Source organism: Phacochoerus africanus, chromosome 2 (genome assembly GCF_016906955.1).
Source record: "Phacochoerus africanus isolate WHEZ1 chromosome 2, ROS_Pafr_v1, whole genome shotgun sequence".
Taxonomy (NCBI): Eukaryota; Metazoa; Chordata; class Mammalia; order Artiodactyla; family Suidae; genus Phacochoerus; species Phacochoerus africanus.
This window is the reverse complement of record NC_062545.1, coordinates 161,596,743-161,623,208: the sequence shown is the minus strand read 5'-3', so window position 1 is coordinate 161,623,208 and position 26,466 is coordinate 161,596,743. Positions and strand designations below refer to the sequence as shown.

At 35.3% G+C, this 26,466-nt stretch overlaps 1 protein-coding gene across 6 annotated transcripts in view; it reads left to right on the top strand.

The window, feature by feature from the left end:
* The window catches only part of RELCH (RAB11 binding and LisH domain, coiled-coil and HEAT repeat containing), a 109,622-nt gene that overhangs the window by 5,842 nt on the left and 77,314 nt on the right, over positions 1–26,466 (top strand). For all 6 annotated transcript variants that reach the window (XM_047767015.1, XM_047767016.1, XM_047767014.1 and 3 more), the window contains exons 2-5: positions 13,578–13,667; positions 22,375–22,446; positions 22,558–22,613; positions 22,723–22,836. In XM_047767015.1, the coding sequence (XP_047622971.1) occupies positions 13,578–13,667; positions 22,375–22,446; positions 22,558–22,613; positions 22,723–22,836 (332 nt within the window). The remainder of the gene's footprint in view (positions 1–13,577; positions 13,668–22,374; positions 22,447–22,557; positions 22,614–22,722; positions 22,837–26,466) is intronic.

Sequence of the window (26,466 nt, the reverse complement as noted above, 5' to 3'; positions counted from 1 at the left end):
GAGCAGTGACTTGAGTATAGTTGATATTCAATATTTTACATTGACCAATACATTTATTAAACTGTGATCAGCTGAGGCTTGTAGGGATCCAAAGAAGTTTAGTGCATGTCCTTGAGTTTATGTTCTTGATGAAGAGGCAAGACTAACACATGAAAGTTCTGTAGAATAGTCTTCGGTGGTACAGATAATCGTGTAAACATTCAGATAAGGAAAAATCCTTATGGACTGTGATAATGAATTGGCCCTTGTGGAGAAAGTAAAATTTTAATTTGATGCTGAAGGGTGGGTGAAATTTTTAATAAATTATTTGGCCATATTTAGACTGTCACCCTGAGTGAGGAAAAGGAAAAGGAAGTGAGAGTAAAGGGAAGATAATATTTATTTTACATTTTGCCTTGTTTAAAACATCATCTGGGAACATGCTTACCATTATCTGGCTCACCAATTAATAAAATGATTCCATTTGGGTAGTTATAAAAATGCAGTATGACATTTCAGGCCATTGTGGTACATAGTTTAAAAGGAAACAAGATAGGGGTATTAATCAGGGAAAACAGACCTTATTTCTGTCAAAAATTGAAATTACACTTTCTGCTTTGCAAAGAAGAGAGTTAGGGGTGATCATAATGTATGCTTGTTTGTTTCTTGTTTTTTAAAAACTTTGGTTGGAAAAAACCTTCCAGGATTGGTGTAATTTTTATTTTGTTTAGCATTTTTGGGTCAAAAACTAAATTTGGTTAATTTGTGTTTAAATGGTAGCTTTTACCTGTGCCCACCCCCTTAAGTCCTGTAATGTTAGGATAATCACCTGAAAAAGAACACTTACCTTGTTCTAGAAACACAGTCTACCTCTGTATAAATTACAACTATTGATTGAAAAGGGTGTTAAATATTAATAGCCTATTTTTGTCTTATGAGTAGTTGTTTTTATTGGCTTCTACCTATAAGTACTGTGAGATTTGATGATACAATGTGGTTTCTAAATTATTTATACTAAAAACATACTTGTTGATTGTTAAGTAAATCATGTTTTGTTATTTGTCTATATTTTGAACACAGTGCCTCTTTGGTTGATTTGGGGGGAGGGGAGTTACATTAGTTTAGAACTGATCTACATCAACTGCCTTATCATATTAGTGTTTGTTTCAGTATTACGATTAACTTTTTTGACATCTAAATGACATGACATTTTATTAGTTTTAGGTATCCAACATAATAATTTGACATATGTCTATATTTTGAAATGATTACCACAGTAAATTTAGTTAGTGGCCATCACCACACATAGTTAACAATTTTTTTTCCTATAATGAGAACTTTTAAGATCTACTCTCTGAGCAACTTTGAAATACACAATACAGTATTGTTAACTATGGTCACTGTGTTGGCCGTTCCATCCCCAGGATTATTTATCTTATAACTGGAAGTTTGAACCTGCATTTAATTTTTAAAGTGGTTTCTAGCCCCATTTCACTGGAGTATGGAAAACTGATAACTCTAATTCCACATGTGTATAGTTTCTGCAAACTAAGGAAATATGCACAGCAAAGTGTGAACAAGTTGAGTGTATGTTGGCTAATTTAAAAATAAATTCTTCAAATTTCTGAGAAATAAATGCTCTATATACTTGAACACAGCACTGGTATTTACTAAGGTTCAGTGAAAGATAGCATTTAACTATAACAGGATCAAGAATGTCCTAGAGGTGATACATTTGGATTAGAGCAGGGTACATGACAGATTTGTCACATTGGTATGAATAAATTAGAGAAATATGGGCTTGGTAAAGGAATAGCTGTGGAAAGATGTGTAACTGATTAAAACAATATTTGGTCTGTGCCAGGCTACACCATCTATACTTTTGAACTTGGCTTATTGTTTGAAGCCCAATTTGAGTACCAATGTCTGATCTCCAATTCTGCCCTTGCCATTTATAGCTCTGTTACCTTGGGTAAATTACTTCACCTTTTAGAGCCTTCTTATTCCACTTAAAGCCCAGTAATCATTTCTGTCCACTGCTGATTATAAATGGAGTTGTGTTGAAGTTCGCCTGAGGGTGTACACATGGAAAGACTTCAAAAACTCATTTTATAGTAACTTCTTTCTTTTATAAGAAAAAAATATATGAAATGGTGAGGGAAGACTAGATCAGATTGGCTGATGATAAAAGACTGAGAAAGGTGATGTCTCACAATACCACTTCATATGATTAAATAGGGATAATGGATATATGACATCCAAATTAAAATAATAGTCTAAAAAACATACTAGGAGAGTTTCCATTGTGACTCCGTGGGTTAAGGACTCAACTAGTATCTATGAGATTGCAGATTCGATCCCTGGCCTTGCTTAGTGGGTTAAGGATCGAGTGTTGCTCTGAGCTGTGGGGTAGGTCGTGCATGCAGCTCAGATCCTGCATTGCTGCGGCTGTGGCATAGGCTGGTAGCTGCAGCTCTGATTGGACCCCTGACCTGGGAACTTCCATATGCTGCTGGTGTGGCCATAAAAAAAATTAAAAAATAAAACACACACTAGGAACATCTGTGCTTGAATTCACGTGTAAATTTAATAGCATTTCTATTTGAGTAGCCAAATTCTTTGATAAATTAGATCAGAGAAGTCTGCTGATTTTTAGGGGGAAAGCTATATAGCAAGGAGTCAGACTTCTTGGCTTGGATCCTATTTCTGCCACTATTCTACTCTTGTGACTTTTGTTCAGGTTACTTAAATCTCTCTATGCCTCAGCTTCTTCAGCTTAATATGAGGATAACAGTACCTTATACAGCTATTGTGAGAGTCAGCTGAGTTAATCTTTATTTATTTATTTTTGCTTTTTAGGGCCGCATTCTCAGCATATGGAAGTTCCCAGGCTTGGGGTTGAATTGGAGCTACAGCCACCAGCCTACGCCACAGCCACAGCAGCGCAGGATCCAAGCCACACACATGTCTGCAACATATAGCATAGCTCACAGCAACGCTGGATCTTTAACCCACTGAGTGAGGACAGGGATTTAACCAGTATCCTCATGGATACTAGTTGGATTCATTTCCGCTGCCACAGCGGGAATTCTCGAGTTAATATTTATGGTCATTTGTAGTTAGTCTATGTAAGCGTAAAATAAATTATTAAAAGGTAAACATTGGATTTAGGATTTTGCAATTGTTCATTAAAATCTACTGCCATACAGTTAATGCATATTTTATGTCCGTAAAGGCATTGTACCTACATTTTTACAGATGTTTTTAATTACATTCATGTCAGTTGTTTTTAAATATAATTTTTGTATTCTTCTTAGGCAATGCTTAGTTACTTAATTTTATAACTAATGGATGACTAGAAAAGGGGATTTGTCTTTTTTTGGAACTTAATATTTAAAAAAATCAATTTATGTTGCTATCTACAGAACAAATATTTTAAAAGCATAGGAGAGCAAAGATTCACAAATTGAAATAAAGGGAAGATTATAGCTCAGAAACAAGCTTAATGAGTCTTTGGAGTAGGAAAGAGTCAAATGATTAGGGAAGGGTAGACTATTAGATAGATTTTTCTCCTTCTAGAGGAAGTTATCTCCTACCATGTACATGCATACACCAAAATAAAATCTCCAAATGAATTAAAATACTCAATGTGGGAAATGGAACTTGAAAACTTTTTGAAGAAAATATTAAAACATATTTATGACCTTGACTTAAGAATTTCTTCAACATAAAAATGGTAGGCTTTGAAGTAAGAGGTTGATATATTGGTATCAAAATTAAAATTCCTGTATGTGAAAAGATAACAGTGAAAGACAAGCCATAGACTAGGAGAACATATTTGCCACAAATATATAACAGTCAAAAGAATTTCAGATATAGAATTTATATAGAATGCCTGCAAACCTAATGAAAAATAGATAAAAAATAAAAATAGATGATTCAAAAAGAAGCAAACCAATGAAAAGATGCTCAAATTACCTAGTAATCAGAAAAATGCATTTCACAGTACCCAACCTTTTGGCAAAAATGAAGATGCCTGACAACACTTAGTATTCCTGATATGGAAGGAGCAGACATTCTTGTGTTACAACTACTCTGAAGAATAATTTGATAAAATCTAGTAAAGATGAAGATGTACACATCTTTCAACCCAGCTTGTCCACATATAAGTATTTATCTGGAACTCACAAGTGTGTATAACACAGTGTGTACAACATTGGAAACAGTCTTCTTGGCCATATATAATGGAAACACTAGTTAGTTATAGTATATTCATAAAATGGAAATCTTAGTAGCCATTAATCAAATCTCAGATCTGTTGTGGAGCTTCCATACAGTTCTATACCATTATGCAAATTTTCAAGCACGTAAAACAATACTGCATATTATTTGTGGATACTTAAACATAGGTATTATAGATATAAAAACAACTAGAATCTCACTAAATCTGTTATTGCGATTGCCCTTGAGGAGGGAAGCATTAGGACATGAACTTTATTTCTAAGGTATTATTTCTTTTTCAGTTTTGAAAAATGTTAACAGTTGTTTATATCAGGTGGTGGCTATATGGTGTTGTATTTTGCACTTTTCTTTTTAAAAACAATTTAAAGTATGTTCCATATTTTGTCAAAATTTACATGTGATAAATTCTGGCAAAACAAGGAAAACTTGTAGTGGGAATTACAACTGCTCTAGTTCACCATTAATTGACACTTAATCCTATAACTGTGCAGTGTGAACTGGTATTTTTAGTGACTTGAAATACCATCTTCTCTCTGATATATGAACACAAAAAATATATTTCACATGGTAAGTTATTTCTGCATATGTGTTTGGTGTGTGTCTACCTTTTTTGTTACCTTATAGTGAATATTAGTGTCATATCATTTATTAATTAAATTTGCATGAAATAATAGCAAAATATTTCATCTTTGCTCATAAACTGTTGGTACATATGTACTAGTTTCTCTATTCTCAGTCTCCTATTGCCATTTGTAACCTTGAGGATCTATTTTATTTGGAAAGGAAATCTTAAGAATCCGTTAATGATTTTTGGTTTAATGTTGACACAGATCTCTTTTAGTATACATTTAGCATGTTTCAAATGGACAAAAACTATACCAATATCTTTTTATTGCATTGTATGGGGAGTCTTGTAAATATTCTGTATATCTGTATGAAAGTAGAATTACCATTAGAAAAGTACCTAGCAACAGCCTTATCTGTCTAGTTTTTCTAGTCAGGGTGATAGGCATTCTTTACAATCATGGTAAAGACTGAAGCCTTTTTTTTTTTTTTTTTTTCCAAGAATGGAAGTAAGAATAGTTGACCAAAGAATGTGGAGTGGAATGATGAGACTTATGAAAGTATCACCAAAATCTCTAGTCACATTGTAGTATTGTTCTTAATGTTTAAGATTTGTATTTTGTATGCCGCAGGAGCGGCCCTAGAAAAGGCAGAAAGACAAAAAAAAAAAAAAAAGATTTGCCTTTTGTACCCTCTAATAAGTTACAGTAGTAAGAATACTGATTTTTGTCACGTGAACCTCCTAATAAGATGTCCATATCAAAAAGGTAACCTGTATTGATAGGTGATTTTTGAATCTGCAGCCTCACTGCACTCTTCCCAATGGATTTTTTAAATAACCAATATTATCTTCTGGGAGGACACTCTTTTTGAAAGTGATTTGGTGGTATCTATTACATTTTAAAAATACATATTCCTGGAGTTCCCGTCGTGGCTCAGTGGTTAACAGATCTGACTAGGAACCATGACGTTGCGGGTTCGTTCCCTGCCCTTGCTCAGTGGGTTAAGGATCTGGCGTTGCCATGAGCTGTGGTGTAGTTCGCAGATGAGGCTCGGATCTTGCAGTTGCTGTGGTTCTGGAGTAGGCCAGTAGTTACAACTCCGATTCGACCCCTAGCCTGGGAACCTCCATATGCCGCGGGAGCGGCCCAAGAAATGGCAAAAAAAAAAATTCCTTAATATTCAATTCCATTTCTATAGTTTAGTCTAAGCAAGCTTGTTTGCATTAAAACTGTTGAATCTAGTTTTTTTTTAATATCTTCTGCAAATAAAAGTATCAAAAATCAAAGATCAAAAACAACCTCAATGTTCAACAGTAGAGGGTTGGCTAATTAAAACAGAATGATCTATATGTGTTGATGTGGAATGATCACCAAGATATATTATAAATTGAATAAATTAGGATCCAGGAAGTATGTGTAAATTGTTTCCATTTTCATACAGAAAGGGAGAAATTGGCATATGCCTCCCATGTTTCTAAAAAGATACATACAAGGGTTCCCGTGTGGCTTAGCACTTAGTGAACCCGACTACCATCCATGAGGACATGGGTTCGATCCCTGGCCTTGCTCAGTGGGTTAAGGATCTGGTATTGCTGTAAGCTGTGGTGTAAGCCACAGATGCTTCAGATCCCGCGTTGCTGTGGCTCTGGCACAGGCTGGTGGCTACAGCTCCGATTGGACCCCTAGCCTGGGAACCTCCATATGTCGTGGGTATGGCCGTAAAAAGACAAAAAGACCAAAAAAAAAAAAAAGAAAAAGAAAAAGATACATACAGAAGAATCTAAACTATGATTATTGTCACAGGGGTTGATATCTGGTTGGCAGATGGGCTTGCCTTTTCTTTCATGCCCTTTTATATTTTACCACACATTGTGCCTTAAGTGGCAAGACTGGGATTCCAAACCAGATCACTAATTTCCAAGTCATTCTTTCCTTTACAATCCCAACTACTGTTTTATGTCAGTTTTAAAGCACAGTTAAGCAAATGTTCTCAAATCAGTTTAATATATGATCAGGCAAAGTATCTTAATAACTAACTTAGAGTATCTAATTAACTTGGAGTAGTCCATCTTCTTAATGCAGAAGACAAGTCCAGTTGTACAATATTGATCATTTGGAAAATAAAGTGACAAACTATAGCACCACACCAAGGCAGAGGTGAATAATCTGCTGAATGAAATGCAACTAAGGAAATCCACCAACGTTGAATTAGCAAGTACTCTCTTTTCCAATCTTGAAGCTTTACTGCATGGTTCCATCTGAGTTTCTGGTCTAGTCATAGAATGTGACTAAGCCTCAGGTGGACACTGCAGTTGCGATCATGGGTGTAACCTTCCAAATTTCCCCACCTATTATTTCAGAATTCCCCAGCAGTCAGAAACTATGTTCATTTGTTTTTGAAACCAGCTGATCCTGATTAGTTAGCTAATATGATTGCTCAATGTGGTGTCATCAGGTTTTCTACTCGTCTACCAGTTCTGTGCTTGTAGATTGCAGCTGGACCCTCTGTTTTAGCCTTGTAACTGATTTCTGTGCCTTTAAGCTTTTCCTCCATCCTTATTCTTAATTCCTGTTTCTTTTTCTTTCTTTCTTTCTTTCTTTTTAGAGCTGCACCCACAGCATACGGAGGTTCCCAGGCTAGCAATCGAATCCGAGCTACAGCTGCCAGCCTAGGCCACAGCCACAGCAACATGGGATCTGAAATGTGTCTGCAAACTACACCACAGCTCACAGTAACACCAGACCCTTGACCCACTGAGCGAGGCCAAGAATGGAATCCCCATCCTCATGGATACTAGTCAGATTTGTTTCCACTGCACCATGAAAGGAACTCCCCCTTAATTCTTTTTTTTTTTTTTTTGTCTTTTTGCTATTTCTTGGGCCGCTCCCGCAGCATATGGAGGTTCCTAGGCTAGGGGGTCTAATCGGAGCTGTAGCTGCCAGCCTACGCCAGAGCCACAGCAACTCGGGATCCGAGCCGCTTCTGCAACCTACACCACAGCTCACGGCAACGCCAGATCGTTAACCCACTGAGCAAGGCCAGGGACCGAACCCGCAACCTCATGGTTCCTAGTCGGATTCTTTAACCACTGTGCCACGACGGGAACTCCTCCCCCTTAATTCTTTTTTTTTGTGTGTGTGTGTAGTTATTTCAATCATTTTTATTTTGTTTTTTGTTTTTGTCTTTTTGCCATTTCTTGGGCCGCTCCCGCGGCATATGGAGGTTCCCAGGCTAGGGGTCCAATCGGAGCTGTAGCTGCCAGCCTACGCCAGAGCCACAGCAACGCTGGATCCGAGCCGAATCTGCGACCTACACCACAGCTCACGGCAACACCGGATCGTTAACCCACTGAGCAAGGCCAGGGATCCAACCTGCAACCTCATGGTTCCTAGTCGGATTCGTTAACCACTGCGCCACGATTAACTCCCCCCTTAATTCTTAATCAAAGCTATCGTATCAGAGTTCCAGTCATGGCTTAGCAGAAAGGAATCTGACTAGCATCCGTGAGGATGCAGGTTCAATCCCTGGCCCTGCTCAGTGGGTTAAGGATCTGACGTTGCCATGAGCTATGGTGTAGGTTGCAGACAGGGCTCAAAGCCCAAGTTGCTGTGGCTGTGGTGTAGGCCAGTGGCTACAGCTCCAATTTGCTCCCCAGCCTGGGACTCTCCATATGCCATGGGTTCAGCCGTAAAAAAGAAAAAAAAAAAAGACAAAAAAAAAGAGTACATTCTGTCATCATTACTAAAAGATTAAATGTATATAGAAATAAGACTGCTTTCATAGTGCTTTATAAAATCAGTCTGCATGCCTGTAGTCACTATGTATAGTGGATTCAGTTTTCAGACTTAATAAAGCTTATATGCAGGTTTTACTGGTTTGCCAACTATGGTGAAAGTCCCTGATCATTCCATTTCTGAGTTATGAAGTGAATTACTAAGAAGTTGCACAATCCTGAAATTTGAAGAAATGCTTTGTGGTTTATTAGAAAGTGGTAGTTTCTTTCTTAAAAATCATGCTAATTTTTCCAAACTCTTTCCTCTTTATATTTAAGTATTTGGAAAGACATTCGCTTGGCCTGAAAAAGGATTCTGGGTAAACCTAAAGAAGCATATTTATCTAGGAGCTATAATATTACCTATTACTCTTAAATTTCAAAGTACATTTTATTTACAAAATCTATTATCAGTTATCCCAACACTAGAATATTGATTTATAAAAATTCATCCTGTTGGGTATACATATTTTGATATGCAGGTTAGAGACATCAGAATAGCTAAGAGGATCAAAGATGTGCATGTGACCAAGAGCAGAAGTTATAGTATCAAGAGGAATTTCTGGTTAGGGCTAGTAATGTCCAGATTAATTAGTATCACCCTAAAAAGCTGAGTTTTTTGTTTTTTTGTGGGGTTTTTTTTTGTCTTTTTGTCCTTTTTTTTTAGGGCCGCACCTGCTGCATATGGAGGTTCCCAGGTTAGGGGTCTAATCAGAGCTATAGCCAGCCGCCAGCCTACACCTGAGCCACAGCAACACCAGACCCAAGCCATGTCTGCGACCTACACCACAGCTCACGGCAATGCTGGATCTGTAACCCACTGAGCAAGAGCAGGGATCTAACCCAAAACCTCATGGTTCCTAGTCGGATTCATTTCCTCTGCACCACGACAGGAACTCCAAAGCTGAGTGTTCAACAGTAAGCAGTTCTGCATGTTTAACATTTAATATAGAAGCAGATTCCTTTGTAAAAATGATTTTTTTGAGAGCCTGTTTCACTCCTGTAAAGTATTATACGATGTACTTCCAGATCCTTTATATCCTAGCCTGCCTTACCCCTTGGAGCATCTGTACATTGTAACCTTACTATTTACACTAAACTTGTCCTGCACTTTGAAAACTCCATAGGCTTATTTGTTCTTTCTCTCATGTGTTGATTTGGTAGAAATTTATTCTTTTTTTTTGGCCATAAATTCCCAGGCCGGGGACTGAACCCATGCCACAGCCATGATAACACCAGATCCTTAACTTGCTAGGACACCAGGGAACTCCAGTGGACATTTATTCTTTAGGCTCAGTTTTAAATGTTTTCTGATTGAAGTCTTCCAGGGCCCCAGACAGTGAAATGGAATGTAAAAGACAAGAAATTCCTGATCTGGTTAAAAAGTGAATAAAAAGCAAAACAAAACCAAAAACAACTATACCACAGAGATCTAAAGAGTTGAGATGTTTTTATATAAATCAATTTTCCATTTCCACTGTTTGATTTTACTATATGGTACTTAATCATCGTCCCACATACTATATTTTTATCTACTTTGTTCTTTTACTACATAACAATTACCTACAGAGGACCTGGCAGTAGATGGAATGGGTACAACAGTAAGTATGGAGTAGGTGCTCCATAAATATCTAATGAATGAATGAATGATAAAAGCTCTTTAAAAACAAACCACCCTGAATTTGAGGGTCGTATGAAAACAAGCCTCAGTTCATGTTTCTCCCTGGCCTTAGCTGGCCAACCCCTGTTCTAAAGCATTACTCCCCTTAAATGAATATTATGTTTTTATGTTACAGCAAATAGAGAGGGAAGTGGGTTAACATTTCTCAAAATTTATTCTTAGTAACATTAGTTTTTTATAATAAGTATTCTCAGCAAAGGAATGTGGTAGATAAATGATTTTTGAGTAATGCTATTTTTTTTGTTTTGCTTTAATTGCCTCAGGACCTCTATGGATCTTTGATATACTATTGTATACTTTAAATACCTGAGATACTACACACACACACACACACACACACATTTTTTCCCCAACCTCTTATTAGGAGTATGTGAAGCACAAGTGCCTTTGTGAAAAATATTCAGGAAACTAATTAACATTATTTTACCTTTGTTTTCATTTATTTATTTATTGCTTTTTAGGGCCACACTTGTGGCATATGGAAGTTCCCAGGCTAGGAGGTGAATCGGAGCTACAGCTGCTGGCCTACACCACAGCCACAGCAACGCCAAATCCTCAACCCACTGAGCAAGGCCAGGGATCACACCTGCATCCTTATGGATACTAGTCAGCTTTGTTACCACTGAGCCACCACAGGAACTCCTTGCCTTTATTTTGGAAGAATATTTTTGTCAAATATAGAAATCGAGTTGCAGTTTTTCCCATTGCATCCTAAAAATGTTCCTTTTTTTTTAAATTAATAGCTTTATTTAAAGAGAATTTAATTATCTTAAAATTCACTCATTTAGAGTGGGACAATTCAACTCTTTTTACTATATAGGGTTATGCAGCCATCACTTGATCTAATTTTAGATCGTATTTATCACCCCAAAAAGAAATCTCTCTCCAGTTATCAGGTATCCCATATACCCCCTGCCTCCTGCCCTAGAAAACTGCAATCAACTTTTATGCCCATATAGATTTAACTGTTTTTTGCACATTTCTTATGGATGGAGTCCTATAACATGTGGTTCTTTTGTGACTGGCTTCTTTTACTTAGCATAATATTTTCAAGTATCAGCCATGTCGTATCATGTTATCAGTTTTTCAGTTCCCGTTACTGCTGAATAGTATTCAATTGTATGTGTATATATACTACGTTTTATTTCTCCATTTGTTAATAGGCATTGGATTGTTTCCACTTTCTTGCCATTGTGAAAAATGTTGCTGTGAGCAATCATGTACAAGACTTTGTGAGAATATATGTCTTCTTTCCTTGGGAGCTAGGTCATGTGGTAGCTCTTGTGTTTAGTCTTTTGAAGAACTGCCAAGCTAATTTCAAAGTGGCTGCATGATTTAACATCCCCACTAGCAATATGTGAGGTTCTAGTTTCTCCATATTCTGGCCAACACTTGTATTTTGTGTTTTTATTAAAGTAAGGTTTAACTCATATACCAAAAATTTACCCTTTTAAAGTATGCAATTCACTAGTTTTTAGTGTATTTACAGAACTGATCCATACTTGCCACTCTGTATTCCAGAACATTATTATCACCCTTAAAAGAAATCCTGTACCCAGTAGTGGTCACTGTTCATTCTTCTGTATCACCAGTCCTGGCAAGCACTTATCTATTTTGTGTTTCTTGGATTTGCCTATTATAGATATTTGACATGAATAGAATCATATAATATATGGCATTATGTGTCTGGCTTCTTTCATTTAGCATGCTTTCAAGTTTTATCTATGTTGGGCTTCCATGTGGCTCACAACAAGTTTTATCTATGCTGTAGCCTGTGTGAGTACTTTATTCCTTTTTGATGGCTGAATAATATTCTGTTGCATGGATATACCACATTTTATTTATCCATTCATCAGTTGATGGACATTTGGTTCTTTTGTATATTGTTGTCATTGTGAATAATATTGTTAGTAACATTCATAAACCAGTTTTTGTGTGAACACAAGTTTCCAGTTCTCTTGAGTATATACCTAGGATTGGAGTTCCTCAGTCATATGGCAATTACATGTTTAACTTTTTGAGGAACTGCCAAATTTTTCCAAAGTGGCTATGCCATTTTATATTTCAACCAGCAATAGATGAGGGTTCCATTTTCTCCACATCCTCTGAAATACTGGTTACCATCTGCCTTTTTTTTTTTTAATTATAACCATCTCGTGCATTTGAAGTGATTTGATTTTCATTTCCCTAATGACTAAGAATGTTGAGAGCATCTTTCCATAAAGTCATTAGCCATTCATAAGTCTTCTTTGGAGCAATGTCTATGTAAATATTTTGCCCATTTTTGAAATTACACTCTCTTTTTTGAGTTATGAATGCTTTATATTTTGTAGATATAAGCCCCTTATCTGATGTTTGATGGGCAAATACTTTCTCCCAGTCTGTGAGTTAGTGTTTTCACTTTCTTGGTAATGACTTTTAAAACACAAAAGTTTGGGGGAGTTCCTGTCATGGCTCAGCTATAATAAACTCAACTAGTGTCCATGAGGATGCATGTTTGATCAGTGGGTTAAAGATCCGGTGTTGCTGTGAGCTGTGGTATAGGTTGCAGATACAGCTCAGATCCTACATTGCTATGGCTGTGGTGTAGGCCAGTAGCTACAGCTCCAATTTGACCCCTAGCCTAGGAACTTCCATATGCTACCTGGAATATGGAACTTCATATGCCCCTAGCCTGGGAACTTCCATAGACCTTTTTAAAGGTATGGCCCTTTAAAAAAAAAAAAATTAAATTAAAACCCAGAAGTTTTGGAGTTCCCTGGTTGGCCTACTGGTTAAATATTTGGTGTTGTCACAGCTATGGCTTGGGTTTGATCCCTGGCTCAGAAACTTACACATGCCACAAGCTCAGCCAAAAATAAGTAAATATATAAAACACAAGTTTTTCATTTTGATGAAATCCAGTTCATTTATTTCTTTTTTGGACTGTTTCTGAACAATGTTTGTGTATATTGTAGAGACAGGTTTCTGTTTTACTTTTTCAAAGTGTTGTTTGTTGACTTTTTTAGCAGGAAATTATCTGGTTGAACTCAATCTGCAAACTCTTGGGCAGCAGCTCAAATTTCATTTCAGTTTTTTTATCTTTATCTGGGCTGGTTGCAGTATACCCTGTGTGTGCATTGTTCAGGAGTTAGAGATTTATTAGGCAGGGAAACTTGAGTTGCCTTAAAGCAGTTTAATTGGTGTGCGTATTTTTACCTTATTGTTTTAATAAAATTCTAGATCTTAGAATCATAGTTTATTAACTAGAAAAAAATCATGTTATTTCTTCTAATCCCTTATTTTGGCAGTTAAATAAAAACCTGTTTAATTCTTTTATTTTTTGCTTTATCACAGATCGAGCTGGGAGCATCAGTACCCTTGATTCTTTAGACTTTGCAAGATATTCAGATGATGGTAACAGGGAAACAGATGAGAGAGTGGCAGGTGAGTAAGACTATAAAAACAGATTGGGATTTTTTTTTTTTTGACATTCCAGAAATATTAAAAATGACTTTAAGAATTCTCTTCCTTCTACAATTTTGTGTGAATGTAAATTATATAGTTATACAAAGTTATGTTACTAATTTATTGGCTCCAGGGGAACATCCCAAATGCCCCTTCCAGTGGTGCTGTGAGTTTTTGGTTGTGTACTCCTACCATTTGTGAGTTCTGCTTGTAGCCAACAGTTTACAACCATGTAGTTATAAAACTGGTGTAAAACAGATTTAAGTTAGCCATGGTTTAGTACAAAATTTGTTGGACCTTGGCCTCCTCATTCCATTTATCCTCTAAACCAGGGCTGAGTAATATTCATGTGTTATATACCAAAAACCTTTTAAACTGATGGTTAAAAGTTGGTTGAAATATTTCCATGTTGGCAGGTGAATAAAATTTTGTCTTGGTTCCCTGGATGCTCCCTGGCCATCATAAGCATCTCTCCAGAAATTTCTCCTGACTTTCCTTTGATCCAGAAAATAAAGGATTAATGGCTGGTCCAGCAGAGGCCTCCAGGACCATCCCATTCTAAAAAGAAGACCAACATCCTTTTTGGTTGCTTGCTTCCTCATTCCAGTCTCCTTCCCCTCTCCACCCTCCCACCAGCTCTGCCTTTTAGGCATCAACATTGGATCTATAGGTACTTCAGAAGACCAATTTATAACTTCTGTGTTCTGACCACATTAAGTGAGGCCAGTTGGATTCTGTTGGGGTTCTACTCTGGAATTTGCCAGTGTTAACAGCCCTAGCTCCTCAAGCGTCAAGTGTCTGGTCACTTTCTGGTAATTCAAAGCTGTGGTTATCTGTTATTGAAGTAATTCTTGTTTTTTATTTATTTTTTTTTTAGGGCCACACCTGCAGTATATGGAAGTTTCCAGGCTAGGAGTCGAATTGGAGCCACAGCTGCCAGCCTACACTGCAGCCACAGCAACACAGGATCTGAGCCACATCTGCAACCTGCACCACAGCTCGTGGCACCCACAGAGCGAGGCCAGGGATTGAACCCACATCTTCATGGATCCTAGTCAGGTTCATTACCACTGAGCCATAATGGGAGCTCCCTGAAGTAATTCTCGAATGTCTTATAGGAGTTATAGTTTTCATAGGACATTGACTCTGAGATAGATGGGAAGCAGACAGACATCAGGTACTTTGATCCCCAAGAATGGAGGGCACAGCTGGGAGAGGAGTGATGCCACATGGGACAGAAGGAGCCCGTGAGGGTAGAATGGGGTCCAGGAACATCTGTATTTTGGATTCCTCTCTTGATCACCTCTTGAATTTTTCTTCCATTTACTGGGATAAGTTTGTTAAAACCTATAAAATGTTTGTCATAGTAATTATGCATAAAAGTGATTGCTAATTTTTGCATAGCACTTAACTCCATTCTAAACACTATTGTAAATGTATATTAATTCATTGGGTTACAGAATTATCATCTGCACACCCCCGCCTCTCCCAGTAAACTGAAGCACCCAGAGAGATTATTTAAATCTCTAGTGACAGAGTTAAGATTCAAATGCAGGTAGCCCAGCAACAGAGCCCGCAACTGACTGTACCATATCCTACCTTTAGCATGAAGAATGAGGTTTGACCTGATTAAAATGACATTCTGAAATGTGGTTGTCATTCATTCTTGAGAATAGAGCTATTGAATGTTTAAAAATCTCAAGACAGTATTATATGAGGGGAAAAAAAGATATTATTGTTTTGAGTTCAACAGAAGCCAAGAGGATTCAGCAGTGAAAACAATAGCAATATCAATTGAATGGGGAATCATTGGAAGAGTTTAATGCAGCTCCCTGTATCAAGTCATGATTTAGTCATAAGTATTATTAATTAGTAGCTGTATCAAAATAGCAAATCACATCAGTTATATCTGAAAATTAGCAAATCAGATGGGACTGAGTAATCTTAGGACTAATTTATGCTACTAATTATATCATTTGTTAAGTGGCATGTTGTATTTAATTATATGGTAAATGTTAGATATGTTTTATGTTCTATATTAATTATTAAATATGTGGTATTTTAGTTTATTAAAGACTAACCAAATGTTTCTAGTTTTGTATATTGTATTATTGTTCAAATGGTTACATATTAGAAAATAACATAACCAGAAATTGACCACATAATTGTTTTCATTCCTTTAATATTATTTGAAAACTTAAATTTTAGATTGGGTTATCATCGTTCTTGTTATTTAGGTATCTTAGTATTTCCAATTAGGGGAAACACTGGTGTAAAAACAAAATGTTATAACTAAGCATAATTAAGAGTGAAATTTTTAAATATGTGGTAGTTTTGACCTTACATTTTTAATCTAAAGATTATACTATCGTCTCTAAGTCTGGGGAGATAAAGTAATTTTTGCTTACTATACCATGTTAATATATAAATATATGCTGTCTTGAGAGAGGCAAATACTATATGATACCACTTGTATGTGAAATCTAAAAAATAATCCCAATGAATCTATATACAAAACAAAAAGAAAACAATCTTATGGTTACTAAGGGGGAGAGAGAAGAAAGGATAGGACAAATTAGGAGTATAGGATTAACAAACTACTCAAAATCGATAAGAAACAAGGACTTACTCCGTAGCACAAAGAATTATACCCAACATCTTGTAATCACCTAAAATGGAATATAATCTGCAAAAAAATCAAATGACTCTGCTGTATACTGAAACTAGCACAGTACTGTAAATCAATTACACTTAAGTGTAAATGAATGAATGCTGATTTTCATCTTCATTGGAAGAGTGAGGGAAATAAATGTTATTCCAAGAGAATAACTTAGACTATTACCACTATCAGAATTTCCATTTCCAAAAAGATTTTTGGCTCCTTACCAACCATTGCTAGTAACTTAGAAGTTAATCACAAGACCAGTAATCCAGAAAAGATAATTATCCTGTCATCTGTCATTGGATCACATGTAAACCTCACTGAGAAAGAACAAAATCTGTATTATTCTCCTATACCAGTTCTGGGCAAAAGGAGGTTATAGATAACAGAAGAATCAAGTCCATTGCCCCCACCATGGAAATGTAGGTTCTACTCCAGCCTCTAATACACTGTTGCTATATATGAGACATATATATGTGTGCATACATATATATTCTGCATGTACAGCATCATTTTTATCATCTTTTCCCTAAATTAAAAAATCTGGTTATTTTTTTCAAGTCTGCATAGTTACTTCTTTAAAGAAGAAAAGAAAGATCACTTTAATGAACAAATGTTTATTGAGCACTACCTCTGTGCCAGGCACTGTGTTCAGTGCTTTATAATTTGTCCTGTTTTGTAATAGTTGTGATTTTTCACTGACACATGAGTACGATAAAAATATAGGATTGTGGATTTAACTGTAAAGTGTTCTTTCATATTCAAGCTGCAGTCTTTTTCTTTTACCTCTCTTCCAGTGTGCAGAAAACATAGACCTTAAAAGAAAGAAAAGAGAATCAGTTTCTCCCTGTATGATTTGTAATTGAAGTTGCAAGCAATGCTGTCTGATTTGACTTTACTTCTTGAACTAAGGATAATTTTTTTAAAAAAGCATTGTAGAGTTGGCAAAATAAAATAAAATACTTATTTAATCTTGTCAGCAATCCTTCTGAACAATGCTTCAGAATGATATTCTTACTTTTTAGATCAGAAAACTGCAAGGCTTACCAAGATTGAGAAATTTGCCCAGTAAATTTTCATATAGTGAAAGGTAAAATCAGGATGTGAACACATGGGTTTTTATTCCAGAGCCTGCAATATATCTTTAAGTACCAGGCTGGAGCTTTGACTAATGTATGCATTCATGTGAATAGCAGAATCTTCTCTTTCCCATAAAAGTACTTCACCACAGTCATTTTCTTTCATAAAAAGTAACATTTTAGAGCTTTTCATTTAAAATAATTTCTACCTCTGAATTTAGAAGTGTGAATTTTCACATAAAAATGATTTAAGGAATAGTAGACACCAAACCAAAATGAAGTTAATCTTACTGATTTTTTTGGTAGAACTAAAAAGCTTAATCTTACTGCGTTTTTAGTAGAACTAAAAGACTTTCTAATACGTTATTAAACAAAGCTACAGTACATATATAGAGTAGCTGTTAAATTTTCAAGTTTACTTCAAAGGATAACAAAGAACATCTATATTCTAAACATTGGGGGTTGTCATTCTTTAATTTAGGCGTTTTGACCATCTGCACTGTATTAGGTACTATATTAGGCACTACATACAGAAACGTGAAATAGATAAAACTTCTGTCCTCAAGGAATTTGTGCTAAAACATGTCTATATCTGCAAAACAAATAAATGTTCAATAATCTGGAAATAATGATAAGGAACTTGTTAATTTTGGAACTATCTACATCCTTGTCTCTTTTAGCATCAGAGTCTCTGACTTTATTTGTTCTCATACTTCTGCCTGTTACTGTATTACTTCTCTAGTTCACACCTTAATTTTTATGTTGGGATCTAGAGAACTACAGAAACTGTGCTTTCTAATTTGTAGAGAAAGACACTCCTGATTGCTGGTAAGATCACTGTTATTTCAGATTTACTAGCTATGGCTTCAAGAAGTGGAATACCCATGCATGCAAAAACACTTTTTGAGTGCTCTATATTCAAGTTATTACACTATTCTGGGAACAGTAATCAAGAGGGTAGACATATGAAGCCTTTTTAAGCATGTGTAATTTAACAGATGTTCTAAAATTACATTCAGATTTTTGCCCATGGGATAACCTGGCCTTGTCCCGTGGGAGAGAAGCATCAATTCACCTCTCATTCCTTAGCTGATGGTCTATAGCATACATATCCAGCTCTGTCAGGATTAAATAAGCCTATCTGCCTTATTATAACATTTTTCCCTTAGTACAGATAACTGTACTTCCTATTAGCAGTACTTTTTTGTTTTTCTTATTTTCAATCTTAAATCTTATGATTTTGTATGATTTAAAATAGGATAGATACTCCAATGAGGTTTAAAAGGCAACAAGCCTTTACCAAGGTTGTAAATTGTAATGTATGTAAGTCATAAAGGTCTAAACTAGGATAATTACAGGGACAATTGGGATGAATGGTTATTTAGATTATTTAGGATTCAGGTATCATGGCTTGGACATTTAATTAATGTGGGAATAAAGGCAAGAGGTAAGTGAAGAGTCATCTCCAGGTTTTTTGTTTGGGTGTCTGGGTAGATAGCGGTGCCCTAAATGGAGAGAGACTTCAGGAGGAGGAGGGAGGGCAAATTTCACAGGAAGATGGTAAAATTTCTTTAGATATAATCGAATTCAAAATTAATGAGACATTCAAGTGGTCATTCCAGATGATAATGAGTTTTAAGTAGGGTGTATCTTGGGGGCAAGGTTTAAAGATGAAACCCTCAGAATACTGGTGATAGTTAAAAATGTAAGAATGAATGTATCATCCCAGCGGAGTATATAGTTTAATAAAGGGACCAAGGAGGACGCTCTGGGAAACACCAACTTTGAGATGAATGATAGAGGAATCTGTAAGAGAACCTGAGCAGAAGGAACAGTAATGGGAAGAGTTTTCTTCTTTTAAAGCTTGAGGAGGGGAACTTTTTCCTAGATGAATATTAAAAACAATGTCTATAAACCATGAAGATTGCATCTTGCTTTCATTCATTTACTTCTGACTATTTGCTAAGTCATGCCTAATAATACTATACTTTTCTTAAGTCTATAATAGGCAGGGAGAATTCTCTAAAATATTCCTAAAATATTTAAAAATAACCAGGAGGGGTTATTTTAGGAATAATTTTTATTCTGACTTGTATTCTTTTGAGAATTTTCTTCTTTTTCTAGAACTGTTCCCGGGATGATTCTTTCCCTAGAACTGTTCCTGTGATAATAAAATAAGTGTTAAAGATGGGGAAGTAGTATTTTATTAAGAAGTAAAATCACATTATATTCCGGGAAAAAAAAAACCAAGAAATTCTGACTTGAAAGAAGACAATTTCATGTCAACTATGAGATGGCAAGGTCCTTGACTCAGCTCTGTTGATATAAACTCTTCAATAGTGAAGAAAAAGATGGATGAAAAATAACTTTGATCAGTGTTATGAGAAAGATCTTCCAAAATATGTATTATTTTGAGTTTTGAGCCAAAAGAACTAAGATTAACAAATATTTCAAGATAATATCAGTGATATATTGAGTTGGAGCAACAAAGAATCAATAATTTTTTTTTTTTGCTTTGAAATTTAACACTTTACCTTTGGTATCTCCCCATGATCAATTGTCTATCTCCCAAGTCGTGAGCACCTGGTCTTTAAGTACTCAAGTACCTCTGATATGATACCAGTATTATCCAACCCTTATTGGGAAATAACTCTTTCCACTAATCTAGAATTGTTTATACTGACTTGATCATTAATTATCTTTATAAGATTATAATGTGCAATATTAGAATATACTTATATTTGCAGTTCCAATAAACTGCAGTTCCAATAAAATTATATTTAGCAGGGTTGGGCTAGTAGAGGGTCAGGATAGGGGAGTGAGAAGGCCAGTAGTTTGTTCCTATTGTGTTTTTTAAAAACACACTTCAAACATTTTTATGAAGAATTATAATACTTGAAAGCTACTTGAAGGTTACTTGGTACAGTGTATTTCTTTATAGGACAAATTTTGAGCCCAGAAGTGACAAATTCATATATGTGTAAATATAGCTGTTCAGACCTTTCTTGTGAAACTTTCTCATATAACTGCGATTACTTGATTGTACTGTGCCTTTATAGAGTTGTGCTGTAGCTTCAAAGATATGCCTTTGTCTTTTAAAGCCTATATTGTATATTAAGAAACATGCAGCAGAGTGAATTCATTTTGATAAACACTATTTTTTTAAAGCCTTCGTAACTTTTAATGACATTTGGCAATGTATGTGTAGATGTGTATAAAAATATAAATTCTTGCCGTCTGACATGGGTTTTTCTGGCTTTCTGTGCCTTGCTCATTCAGTGTTTTGCTCTTGGTCACCTAAACTTTCACCAGTTGAGTTTGAGTTTTTTTTTCACAGTTTGTGTTTTAACCAGTTTTTTAAAAATTTTTTTCATGTTTATGTCATTCTGGTACAGGGCATTTCTGATCTGCAATTGTTCTGTAATATGTCTTAGTAAATTGTAAATGATACTGAAAGCATAATATGTATACTCATTTTGTTTATGGTGTAGTTAAGTGCTTTTAAATCAAAATCAATTACTCAGAGTTTTGAAATTAAAAAAAGAAAGTAAACCTATTCTGTACTTAGCTTACACACTGAATGTGTACAGCCTCACTTTAAACACAAAGTTTTAGAAACAAAGAGTTTCTAAAGCTGATAGTTTTAGGGAAAATGTTTTATCTTTGTTGCACAGAAATGTTTGCAGATCAGCATTGCTGACTACCAAAAAAGAAATAGTAACATACATGTCATCTGATTTTTAGTTGTGCTTCCATGTTGCTGCAGTGAAATTCTGTGCATCAAAATAATTGGCCATCATGTACTAGATGTGATTCAGTTACATCTTAAGTTTTTAATGAAAATATGCAAACTGAGTGAATTCTATTTTTTCCATATATTTCTATAGCTTTGTTGTCTCTGATAGCATTTTATTTGCCATCTTCTTTTTTCTGTTTATTAGTCCTTCAAGAGAAAATTGCATAAGTTATAAATTTGCTAGTTTTTATAGAACTATTTAAATAATCATTTAATATCTAGTTGTGACAACGAGCACTTCATTTTCTCAGAGCTTTACTTCATAGAAATGGTTTTTTCCCCCATAGACTCCTTGGTGACAGAAGAGATCTTTAAGTTTCATTAGTACCTCTTAATATGAACAAACATCTATTTAAAGAGTTGTCAGAAACTTTGAAATTCTACTTAATTTTACCCAGTATCCTTAGATAACTACACATTTGAATTTTACAATTTATTTTAGATCTTGAATTATAAATTAAAAGAGAAACTATTTTTATCCTTTGACTTTAAGTGAAACCTAAAATAAAACCCTAGATACTTTTTCAGATATGTGTATAACATATCTGTGCTTGTTTATGGAAAACATATACTTGTTTATAGAAAAATTTATAGGCATCCCCCATTTGTTAAATATTTAAACCATATCCCTTCAACATTCACATGTTTCTGTATCTCAATTTATAACTTTAATCTAGATAATGCATTTAAACATACCTTGTTTTTAAATCCTAAGATTTTCTTTGAGTATATTTGCTAGGACTTCATCTAGTTTTTGTCTTTCCCCCAAGTTATGTCACTTGAAAACATTTCATTGCATTTCTTACCTAGACTGAGTAAAGCAGAAGCATCTAAATTACTAAGATTTTCATTTACCTAAGTGAGAGTATGCTGTAGATTTTAATTTTAAATAGAACTTTTCCTTGTCAGACAGCTAGAACATTTGCTCAATAGTCCCCTGTATTCTAAAACTATGGAAAACATTCACCAGTTTGCTTGCAAATCAACTCTGCTGCATGCGTTCACAAGTTTCATAAAGATTGCATGCTTTCTGTTTTCAATACAAATTGTATTTTTTTTCCATACCCATCCTTGCTTTTTATTTTTTTATTTTTGTTTCCCTTTTCTTGGTTGGATGCCTGTGTGTGTTTATTCCAAATCCCTGTCCAGTCCTGGAGTTTGAACTACGGAAAGCCAAGGAGACCATTCAGGCCCTCCGAGCCAACCTGACAAAGGCTGCAGGTGGTGTACATAAAACTTTTTTGAGACTTTTTCTACTTTGACAATGTAGACGTAGCTGAGGTATTTTCAAATGTAAAATAGTAAAACGTTATTCATATTTTCTCCCACCAGAACACGAAGTTCCTTTACAGGAACGAAAAAATTACAAATCAAGTCCTGAAATTCAGGTGGGTGAATCTGAAAGCATTCAGATCTAAAAGTATCTTCCGCATAAACTGGTAGCACAAGTGTTGAAGGAAGAAAACTTACAGTATTGTATCTGTCTTTTATCTCCAGGAGCCAATCAAGCCTCTTGAAAAGAGAGCTCTAAATTTCTTAGTCAACGAATTTTTATTGAAGAATAACTACAAGCTGACATCAATAACCTTTTCAGATGAAAATGATGATCAGGTACAGTTTCTTTTCTGGTTTTTAAACAATAATTTGTTTCCTTTTTAATTTATAATGTGCCTTATTTTCTTTTTTTATCTAGTTTTAGTTTTTTACAAAGTTATACATGAAAAAAAATCCATAAGACTAGCTACCAAACGCAATACCTTACCTACTCAGTCTAGTATTTTGTTGGCTTATAGATTTCTTCTCTCTACATAAAGACTTATCATTCTTTCCAGGGACCTTTTTATAACTCCCCAGTAATTGTATAATCTACTCATATTTACATGTATTTATAAAATGTGTTCTTTTTTTACTTTAAAATATTTACTTAGGAGTTCCCGTCGTGGCGCAGTGGTTAATGAATCCGACTAGGAACCATGGGGTTGCGGGTTCGGTCCCTGCCCTTGCTCAGTGGGTTAACGATCTGGCGTTGCCATGATCTGTGGTGTAGGTTGCAGACGCGGCTCGGATCCCGCGTTGCTGTGGCCCTGGCATAGGCCGGTGGCTGCAGCTCCGATTCAACCCCTGGCCTGGGAACCTCCATATGCTGCGGGAGCGGCCCAAGAAATAGCAACAACAACAACAACAACAACAAAAAAACAACCAAAAAAAATATTTACTTAGTAGTACAAATTAATGAATACTTGTAAATTCAGTCTAAAACCTCTTCATTAACACTCTAATAATTCAGATGATAGATGGATAACTAATTAAGAGAGAATATTTTGTTTATTTTTATTTCCCCAATGCATTATTTCTTTTCTACTGTAAAGAGAGAATATTTTGAATAAGAGTGAGAATATAAGTTGTGTTCCTGAATAGGAGCCAGTTTTAGAACCTTATTATTTTTCTGATAAAATCTTATAAGCAAAGAAATGATGCTTTGTTTAGTGTTATCTTCTAACTCTATTATATTTTGACTTTGTAGTGCTAACAGGTCAGTTTTAATCATGTACCTTAATAATGTAAATACCAAAGAGTATACTATGTAGAAATCAGGAAACTGTCATTTTAAATCAGGTATATTCCATTGGTCCATAAAATATCCCGTGGATCATTTAGCTAAAGTAGAAGTTCTCTAGGAAGATAGCAGTTCAGTTACTCCCTCAGTTTTTGTAATGTATTTGACAAAAACTAAATTTAATAAAGTATCTAGTTATTTTTATTAAATGACAATTTTACTCAACCATAAAAATAAATTTATAATGTTATAGTATACTATGATTATATTTTAGCTTGATCATGTTTTATCACAAATTTAGGTTAATGATCAACTAAACAATGAATAAGAAATAATGTTGAATATATGTGAACTATTGAGAGACCAAAAAGAAGAAAAGAGGAACAAAGAATAGATGACACAGAGAAAACAATAGCAAGACGATAGATTTAAAACCCAGCCATATTTAAACTCACTTTAAATGTAAATGATGTATCATTCCAAATTAAAAGGGCAGAAATTACCAGAGATTTCAAGCTGACTTTCTCAATAATTGATAGAACAAGGTAATAGGACATAGAACACTTATGATATACTGTCAACTAACTTGACAATTAACTCAAGTTATAAAACATTCCATCTTTCAATAGCTGAATACATGATTTCAAATATATATGGGCCACTCCAGATAGATAATATTATAGGCAGTAAAGCAAGTCTTAATATTTAAGAGGATTTTAAATATTTCAAAGTAACACATAAGTTAAAGAAGAAATTAAAAAGGAAATTATAAGGTATTTTGAACCAAATAAAGATGAAGCAACACCATCAAAATTTGCAGGATATCGCTAAAGTAGTAAGTACTTAGAGGAAAATTTATAACACTAAACTTTTTTTTTTTTTTGTCTTTTTTCTATTTCTTGGGCTGCTCCCACGGCATATGGAGGTTCCCAGGCTAGGGGTCGAGTCGGAGCTGTAGCCGCTGGCCTACGCCAGAGCCACAGCAACATGGGATCCGAGCCGCATCTTCGACCTACACCACAGCTCACGGCAACACCGGATCGTTAACCCACTGAGCAAGGCCAGGGATCCAACCTGCAACCTCATGGTTCCTAGTCGGATTCGTTAACCACTGCACCACGACGGGAACTCCATAACACTAAACTTTCTATAACAGGAAATAAGGACGATTTCATATTGATGAAAATCAGCTTTTACTTTATGAAACAAGAAAAACGAAATTAAGCAAAACCCAAAGTAAATAGAAGAAAGCAAATAATAAAAAAGAGAGTATAAATCAATGACAAAAGCAACAGAAAACAATAGAGAAAACCTAGTAAATAAAAAAAACTGGATTTTTGAGATTAATAAAAATAGTAAACCTCTAGCCTAACTGATTAGGAAAAAGAAATAAGATGCAAATTATCAAAATCTGGAATGAGTGAGGTTATATCACTATAGATTTTACTTATATTAAAAAGTTAAAATGGGAATGTTATGAGCATCTTTACTTGAAAGAAGACAGCTACCAAAGTTCACTCAAGAAGAAATAGATTTGAATAACTTTTTATTTGTTAAATAAATTGAATTTGTACTTAAAAACCTTTCTACAAAGGAACTCTAGGTGTAGATGGTTTCACTTGTGAAATGTACCAGATATTAAGGAAGAAATAATACCACTTCTCCACAAATTTTTCTAGAAATTGAAGAGAAGGGACTACTTCCAAACTCATTCTCTTCCAGCATAATTCTGATATCAACATCTATCAACAGATAGAAATATTGCAAGGAAAGAAAATTACAGACATGAATGCAGAATTTTTCGTTATAATATTTTACTATATGAAATCCAACAATGTAAAAAAGCTAATACATTATGATCAAATGATTTAATCCAAAGAGTGCAAGGTTGAGTTAATAACCAAAAATCAGTTGTTGTAATTCACCATATTAAGAAAATTCTTTTGGGGGGTGGGAGTTTAGGGCTCCACCCATGGCAAATGGAAGTTCCCAGGCTAGGGATTGAATCAGAATTACGGCTGCCAGCCTACACTGTAGCCATAGCAACTCGGGATCCAAGCCACATCTGTGACCTACACTACAATTCACGTCAATGTCAGATCACCGACCCACTGAGCAAGCCCAGGGATCGAACCCACATCCTCATGTATACTAGTTGGATTCGTTTCCACTGTGCCACAACAGGAACGCCAGAAAATTCTTCTTTTTTTTTTTTTTTTTTTGTCTTTTTGTCTTTATAGGGCTGCACCCGCAGCATATGGAGGTTCCCAGGCTAGGGGTCTAATCGGAGCTGTTGCTGCTGGCCTTCACCAGAGCCACAGCAACCCCAGATCCAAATTGCATCTGCAACGTACACCACAGCTCATGGCAACGTGGGATCCTCAACCCAATGAGCAAGGCCAGGGATTGAACCCTCAACCTCATGGTTGCTAGTTGGATTTGTTAACTACTGAGCCACGATGGGAACCCCAGAAAATTCTTAAAAGAGAAAAAAAATCATTTGATCACCTCAGAAGATAACATTTGACTTAATTAAACATGCATTTCCCATAAAATAAAGGACTTAGAAATTGAGAGGAATTTCCTCAGTCTCATAAAAGGCATTTACAGACAAGCTATCACTAAAATCATTCTTAATGATAAAAGGAATAAAACAAGGATATCTGTGCTCACTACTTCTACTG